We start from the raw sequence: 8,893 nt of genomic DNA, 5'->3' as shown, positions 1-8,893 counted from the left end.
CTACTCTCAGAACTGTATTTCCGAATTCCCTTCAGTCAAACAAGTAACAGATACCTTTTTCATATAGTACGACCTAGACTTTCAATAGTTCAACGTTCTCTGTTCTACAGGCTTCCTAAACTATACAACAAAATATCACATATACCCACAGACTTATTTAATTCTGAAGCAGCATATAACTCCGCACTACAACGTCATTTTAGTGGATAAACTTTAGTCAGCTTTTGTCAACCTTTCTTGTTATCACTTACATGTTATTATTATTATTATATTATGTTACCATTTCTTAGATTTGTTAGATATTTCAGTATAAACTGGCCTTCAGCTCTATCTGGAATCATGTTTGTAAATAAAAAAAAATATCAACCAATCCTGACAGGCTTCCCACAACACATATCAATCAATACTCACAGGCAAGAATTCAATGCAAGTTCAGAGCGAGACAGTGTAGGAACAGAACTAACTCAGGTCTCCAGCTTACTAACCAGTTCGCTCCCTGAATATTTATACACCATTCATTAGAGACTTCAGACCACGTCGACTAACACAACTCTTGTTGCGTTTGGAGAACCTAATATCGAAGTACTGGGCTGTCCAAACACAACAAGAGTTGTAGTGCAGTCTATATGGTCTAAAAGATGAAATTACACTTACTAAAAGTACAATCTTAAAAGAGTAAATGGTATGTGGCTGTTTAGCGAGAAAATCAGGTAGCGTAGTGGTTAACGGGCTAGCTGGAGACGCCCACGCTTTAAATTTTCGTTGTGAACAGTTTTCACTAACCCATGAAGGATCACCTCTTCTCTATACCAAACTTACTTCTCAAATTAGCTTTTTGTTAGTGAGTCATTGAAAAATGTGTTTACATGGATATATATTTCTGTTATTGAATGAAGACTTTTTAAAACTCAATATCCTACATTCTAAAAGTCGTTTATTCAAGTTATAAAAGGCAATCAGTTAATCTCTATTTCTATGAGTTCAACAAGTAGAAATGCGTTGCACTACCTAGAATATCTCAAACCAGTTTAATCCCCCAAGTAAATGTATTTTCTCGAAAACCATGCTACATGAAAATTCGAAAAATGAAATCTATAATTTTAATTTCCGTAATTATACCCTTCAGGCTAATGAGGCAAATGATTACTGAAAGGAAATTGTTTTGAAGAAAATCTGTGGAATGTTACTGTCAAGAACAAATGTAACAGTCTGAAGGAAACCATGGAGACTATGTTTCTACCACAAATTCACATACTCTGGGATTGAAGTAGGGTAGAGGACTCTCTCGCACCAGAACTGAGCTCTCAATCACTGACTCACTGTCCCTCGACGTTAAAATCCAAGTCCATCAAATTTTTAAGCTTCTATCTGATCTTAATGAAATCATAAGCTATGGTGAAATTGGCAGCATTCTCGAACACTGAGATAGCTGTAACAGTTGCAGACAAACCAGTTCCTATTTAATCCAATGTTCTCGGGATTGCTGCCAGAGTGAGTGTTGCTGTGCTGAGCTTTCGCTACCATACAGCGGCAACATCTTCAGAGCTATGTGTTGGAGTGTGCTGGTCGTACAATTTATATTGTAGTCTTTAAGAATTGCTGTATTTCTATTGGTTGGCCAATGGCGTGCTCTGATTTTGCTGGTGGAAACTGTTCTCTGATTGGCTGATGGTTCTTTTCGTACTGAGAAGCTGGATCCAGATGTCAGGTAGATGATAACCTTCGTCTCTGTTGATGGATGGCTTGTATGTACGGATGAATAGAGATTCATGTATTTTCCTGTCCCAGAACTGTTTGCTTTTCTTTAGTACTTCAATTTGGTCCCACATAACCGTATGATTGTATTGTATGCAGTGTTCGACTATTGAAGATTTTTCCGGTTGTTTAAGTCTGGTATGTCGCTGGTGTTCTTTCATTCTGTCTTCAATGTTCCTTCCCGTTTCAGCTATGTAAGTGGCGTTACATTCACAGGTGATCCTATAGATGCCCGGTGTCTTTAATCCCAATGAGTCTTTTGCAGTTGGTAGTAAACTCCTGATCTTCGGTGGAGGGCAGTGTACAGTCTTGATGTTGAATTTCTTCAATAGTCTTGCTAGTTGGCTGGAGGTTTTTCCCATATATGGAATAACTGCAATATTTTCCTTGTCTGCCGTGTTGTCCTCTTTTGTGGTGCAATTTCTGCTACTGTATTTTCTCATGGCTGTCTTGATCTGTTTCGACGAATATCCGTTGAATTTGAATACCGTTTCCAGGTGAGACAGTTCTGTGCTTATATTATCTGGATCTGATATTTGGTATGCTCTGTGTATTAGAGTATTTAACACCCCCATCTTCTGTGCAGGATGATGAAAACTGGTCGCATCGAGGTAGAGATCAGTGTGCGTGGGTTTCCTGTAGATTGAATGGCCTAGACTTCCATCTGGTTTCTTGTATACGAGAAAGTCTAGGAACGGGAGTCTTCCTTCTGTTTCTGCTTCCATTGTGAACTGGATGTTGCGGTGTATAGAATTCAGATGCTGCTGGAATTCATCGAGTTTCTGTCTGCCATGGGGCCATATGACGAATGTGTCGTCTACATATCTGTAGAATACTTTAGGTTTGTATGTTGCTGTTTCTAGCGCTTTGTGTTCAAAATGCTTCATACAGAAGTTTGCTATTACTGGAGAGAGAGGAGAGCCCATTGCCACACCATCGCTTTGTTCATAGAAATTGTCTTGGTAACTGAAGTAGGTAGACGTTAGGGTGTGTCTGAAGAGATGTACTATATCCTTGCTGAAGTGCGATTCCAGGAGTTTAATAGAATCTCCTAGTGGCACCCTCGTAAAGAGAGAAACCACATCAAAGCTGACGAGGATGTCATCTGCGTTTGTCTTGATGCTGTGTAGTAGTTGTACGAAATGGCTGGAGTTTCTGATATGGTGTGTACACTCTCCTGTTATGGCTGTAGCAGTCCTGTTAACACCATAGGAGGCCCACGTACAACCTGGCCAAGAAATTAACAGGACTGCTACCATCTTTACACAGACGCGCGCGGTAGATCAGTTTGCATCTAGCTGTGGTAGAGTGAAGTTGTTTGATCATTAGTTGTTTGATCACTTTTGTAGCGTCCCAATGTAGTGCTGCAACAGAAAACCCCGCCAAGTGTGAGGTGCGAGCTGTTATACGTTTTCTTGCGGCAAAACAATATTTGGCAGCAGCTATTCATTGGGAACTCTGTGCCGTGTATGGATCAAAAGTGATGAATGAAGTTGTTCCTGAATAGGTTCGTTCATTTAACCCACAAACATTCATGACAAAAAGAGCAGTGGCAGGTCATCAGTGGTCACTGATAAACTCGTTCAGAAAATTGATGGAAAAGTTCGTGAAAATCGATATTACACGATCTCGGACCTTTCCGATGAATTTCCACAAATTTACAGGACTGTGTTGTACATAGCACGTCCAGAAAGTAAGTTCTGTTTCAATTTATCTCCGCTGCAGCGCTGCGATCGCAGTTACGCACATGCGCGGTAGACGCTCTGTATTAAGGAGAAGAAACGTGCGCCATTTGGAGATCGCTGTCAGGCACGTACGCTTTGTTGTGCTTGTTTACAATGTCGGTGTTGATTGAAAATCCCGCCGCTTGTGATTCGTTTTCTGAATGCCAGGAAAGTGAAACCAAGTGAAATTTATCGGCAAATTTCCGATGTTTACGGACAAAATGCGATGAGTGACTCAATGGTGAGAAGATAGGTGTCCTTCCGACAATTCAATGAAGGACGTAGTGAAGTGCACGATGAAGAACGAAGTGGGCGTCCATCTTTGGTTACAGAAGAACTGGTTCACGCAATTGATGACAAGATCCAGGAAAATCGCAGGGTTACTTTCGTCTGTTCTTACATCTCACGTCTTTCCTTGGCGGTCAACACTTCAACAATGACGACGAGCTGAAAGAAACTGTTTCCAACTGGTTGAAGACACAGGCGGCAAACTTCTATGAAGAAGGTATACAAAACCTTGTGCCACGCTACGACAAATGCCTGCAAAATTTCGGCAGTTATGTGGAAAAGTAGTTTAAGAGTTGTAGAATTTTGTGCAATAAATAATTTTTCTGTATCTGTACACAATTTAATTTTATTATCAAACGGAACTTACTTTCTGGACGTGCCTTGTATGACGTAGTGACACAGAGGTCACAGGCTGGCTCAAGACACAGGCAGGAGATTTTTATGCTGATGGAATTTCTAAGGTAGTGCAGAGATATGGTAAATGGTTGAATGCTTATGGAAACTGTTGAAAAATAGAGCAAAGTAGTTGTTTTGAGATGTATATAATAAATTATTAATCTTCTTTACTTTGGTGTTTCTTTTTTAACCAATCGGAGGTTACTTTCCAAACGGCCCTCGTATAAGCTGGACCATTATCTTCATTGAATTTATAATCCCTGTATCTCTTAAACACACGTAACTTACAATTATACCTAGAACGAAGATAATGTACTTACCGCGTTAAAAATACAAGCGTTATGGAATATCAAACGAACGTCATCTACAAATTCACGTAAGTCCTTATAAACTTGATCAGAATCCTGTTCCACTTTCTTCCTTATAACATCCAAGGACATGGGCCGCTTAATAACATCGTAGTAGCCTTCGCACTGAAAAAGGTAACAATTTAGAAATATTTCGAATTTAACCCACTATTTGTAATGCTAGAGATGCATCCATAGAATACTAAAGCAAATTTATTATATTTCAAAATATATTTCAAATTTCAAAATAAAACATTTACACTCTGATCCTTTTAAAACTTTCATTTTCATATAGAAATTATATGTGCAAAATATCGCGTAAAATTTTAATATTTAGAGGTGGTTCAACAATGTTAAAGTTTTGTCAATGTAAAAGCTAATTGTTCGAGTATTATATATGTTTCACACACTCAGTTATTCACAGTAAAACAATGTAAATTCAAAAATGTTCGAATAGTCTCTACCGAAGAGCAACATTTTCCGATTGTGAGTAACTTCATTATTTTATTTTATAGGTGTGCAATCACTGATTCTGAAGAAAAGTTGATTTCTTTCCAACAAGGAACTTTTCCCGTGCATGCTCGATTACTTTGATCACATACTGCAACTGTTCTTCAGTCTTAAAGCGTCCTGACTAAGTTGCTCTCGCATTAGGGTGACATCACGCTCTGCATGATCATTTGTGGTTGCTCATGAGAAAACAATTACCTTATCGACCTTAAAGCTATCCCTAACATTACACATATCAGGGCCTTCACTGAAGAAACCATCTGGGATGCCAAAAAGAGCAAATATATTTCTGCTTGTTTTTGTTTAAAAAATCGACGAGTTTCTTTCTTTCTACAATCGCCAAGTCCACCTCTGCTCGGATTGATAGACCTCCTCCTGCCATCTCTACTGAAGATTGCATCGTAGCTCGTTTTGTGTTAGAATCTAACTCTGGATCAAAGAGATTAACGAGGGTCAAATCTTCAGACAGGTATCACAGATGTCATGTCGCTTTGTGTGATGCTGCTTCACCAATCTCACGTTGAATATAAGCAAGGAGTTGGAGATCACTTCTAGCTATTGTAGAAGCCTGGAGTGCAAGAAACGAGAATTTAACATAAATCATTGCGAGAAATATGTGAGTTCTCGCAATCCCTGCGACTGTCTCTGTCGTCTTAAATTGACTACGTAACAACCAAACCTTAAGACTGTAGATTGCCTTCTCCATTCAGCGAACATGATGCATTGGCCCAGATGGTAGGAACTTGATCTTGGTTGATGGACTGATGGACCAGATGGTGAATTTCCCAAGAAGATTAACATCAACAAGAGCAGTTATCATTTCAGGGCTTATGATCCTACGGTTGTTATATATAATAATAATAATAATAAAACGGATATCGCCAATTGCTGCTGCTGCAAAATCGTCTGAGAAAGCAATTTCAGACTTACTTGCTGTGATCACTGTTGCTTGAAATGATTGAACATGAGAACATCTGTTGAGCAGATAGATCCTAAGCAAGCTCCAAAGGCAGATGACAATACAATATAAACAATACAGTATAAGTTAAAGGATGTGATATCGATATCCGAAGTAAGACTATGGCCTAACAGTTGTTCAAGAATGATACAAGCTTCTTATGAACGGCCAGTATTGGAACTGGTAGTATCAAATCACATGGCACGGATCAGGTTTTCCAGACCCCATTCTTTTACACTACTGTACACAGTTTGAGCAGTAGTCCTCCTACACGATCGATACTAAAATAGACAGCCTCTTTACCTTATTGTCTCTACTAGTATCACTGATTAGCTTCCCATCCTAGTGAACTGTTAAAATTCTGTTTAGTTTGAATGACTCTTTAATGAGAGTAGCAGCCTACATTGTCTATATTGTTGCCGCTGACGGCGGATGGTTGATCTGTTAATGACTAGCTCCCGGGGATCTTGTCCACAGGCCTTGGAAGCCTCGAAGAGAATCATGACACATCTATCTCTGAATCTGTTCCTATCGAGCATTGCATTTAGCTGAGATGAATAACACTTTTGTTTTCTCGCTTTTGAAGTCGAACATCAACTTGTTCACTGGAGCCTAGATCTTCCTCTTCTTCTCTACTGCTGCTCGCTAACATTGTTTTCTCGAATACATCATCTTCAAGTTTGGATCCTTGAATTCTCCTCTTTAGTGTTTCTTCTTTCTTCACTTTCTTCTCTCTTTGAAGTAGCACCTTTTCGACTTTCTAATATAGCTAGTATGTTCCTTCTGCTGCTGAAGTTGTAGAAACATCTTGTCTTCTTCAACACCCATCAGATCTATAGCATTTAAAATGCGATGTCAAAAAGTTCCTCAACCAATGCTGAAATTTTGGCTTCATTGGCTTATTGAATCTGGGTTGTATGGTTCTCATTTTTCTTAATTCCTTTCCACTGGAAGAAAAGATCCTCAAGTTTCTTTATCGAATCTTGACGATGTTTGACAGGGATGCTAGAACGGGACCAGAAGTCTTCAAATCGCTCCACTGTCTTGACTGCTGCCGTTTGATCTTTACTTTGAGAAAATTATAACTATACAGAAAGTGGGCGAAGACATACTTCACTGAAGATATTTATTTCCCTCTATCCTTTCTGCAGGTGTGTCTAGAAGCTCCTGTAAATGCCTAGCCATCTTACTCTTCCGCACTACTCGAATTACAACTTCTGCATTTTTGTTAAAAGTGCAATTTCATTCCCATCCGGAGATGGGCGGGTCACAGAAGGTAACGCTTTCTTTGGGGCCATGAGCATCAATTTATTTGTAGATCTATTTAGAGATAGGCATCAGGATTTTATTTATTTATTTATTTCGTTTTTGCTTATGCTTATCCATGATGACGTTGCAGATTTTGGTTACCCTCCAAACAATGTGATATATGTCGTAAATCTTTTGGGTTATTGGTATTAATTTTCTTTGCTGTTCTTTTTGGATGCACTCGCACTGACATAAGCGCTCTATAGATAAGGATACTTATCATTGTTAATATTTAATATTATTATTTATCATTAATTTATGTATGATGGAATGAATAATCATAATAACGCGATAGCGTGTCATATATAACTTACATTTTGCTTTGCGGCAGACTATGCACTACACTTCAAATTGCTTGAGCCACCTCTAAATATTAATCAATTTGATTCAAATTTCACAGAAAATTGATTTTCGTAGAAAGGAACAATACGAAAAAGGGTCAGAGGTTGAAATTTCAGATATGTGAAAATAAGGACCACTATATATATATATATATATATATATATATATATATTAGGAATCATATTTCTAGGCATTCGGCATCTATGGCATTTAAAGCTCATCACATATGAGGTATGACGTCCCTTGGCGATCGATCACACTATCCGGTGAAGTGCGGAAGCAAGGAAACGGCCTGGGATTTTCATTTTGGTACCATCCCAGAATTTCCTTTTGTAAATGAGGAGACTTCACTCAGGATGGCCGGCTTCAAAACGCTTTTACATTATTCCGACCGAATGCCTCCACTGGGAATAGAACCCAGAGCCTCTCGCACCAAAGGCAAGAGCGTTGGTGACTACACTACGCGGGACCATCGGTTATAACAGTTTTCAGTTGGACTAAGTACTGAAAAAATCAAAGGGATATCAATTATTCACTTTTGAAAGATGTACAATTTCTTTGGGTCAATTATTTGTAGACAGATGTCTATATCCATCTCCTAAGAGACAATAAAAATGAAAATGGGGAAATCATCATTTCTGATATATATATATATATATATATATATATATATATATATATATATAAAACTTTCAGCCCAGATGATGAACCCTTTTTGTTTTGAAGTATATTCATTGCTACATATTATAAACAAGTAAATCTAGACCTGTGTTCAAAACCAACCTTTACATAATTACAAAGCAAATTTTTTGAAAATTTTCTCAGAAAAACAGATTTCGAAAATTCTGAAAATATTACATAAGTCATATATCAAAGATTACAACGTATCCTAGAAAGAATAATAAGCCATTTTGCCTCTGAATTGTGAAATGAAGTTTTAAAAATAAAAGTTTCGAATCAATGCGTTCAAATGTTATGGGAAAAAAAAAGAAAGAAAAAAAGAAAAATATGAAAGCCAAATAGGAATTATTAAAATGTTTTATTATTACACCTAGTATTTGCTATAATACCTCTGCGGAGTTTCAGAGGCCACAATACTGTTCGTTATAAGGAGAACGAACCTGGCGCTGGAATGTGGAATGACTCATTATGAGTGTTCCTGTAGAAAGGGACATATTTTTATACGTAACCCTATAGGTGGAATGGAATGGGGTATTACGAAAACCGGATAGCAGTGATAGTACTACAGAGAGTTGGAAAACCAG

At 38.1% G+C, this 8,893-nt stretch overlaps 1 protein-coding gene across 4 annotated transcripts in view; it reads right to left on the bottom strand.

The window, feature by feature from the left end:
* The window catches only part of bon (tripartite motif-containing protein bonus), a 115,980-nt gene that overhangs the window by 16,023 nt on the left and 91,064 nt on the right, over window positions 1-8,893 (bottom strand). For all 4 annotated transcript variants that reach the window (XM_081739151.1, XM_081739152.1, XM_081739149.1 and 1 more), the window contains one exon: window positions 4,484-4,636. In XM_081739151.1, the coding sequence (XP_081595277.1) occupies window positions 4,484-4,636 (153 nt within the window). The remainder of the gene's footprint in view (window positions 1-4,483; window positions 4,637-8,893) is intronic.

The sequence above is a fragment of the Thermobia domestica genome, chromosome 14 (assembly GCF_964235325.1).
Source record: "Thermobia domestica chromosome 14, izTheDome1.hap1.1, whole genome shotgun sequence".
NCBI classification, from domain to species: Eukaryota; Metazoa; Arthropoda; class Insecta; order Zygentoma; family Lepismatidae; genus Thermobia; species Thermobia domestica.
Note: the sequence above shows the minus strand (reverse complement) of the source record. Positions and strands in the feature narration are given on the sequence as shown.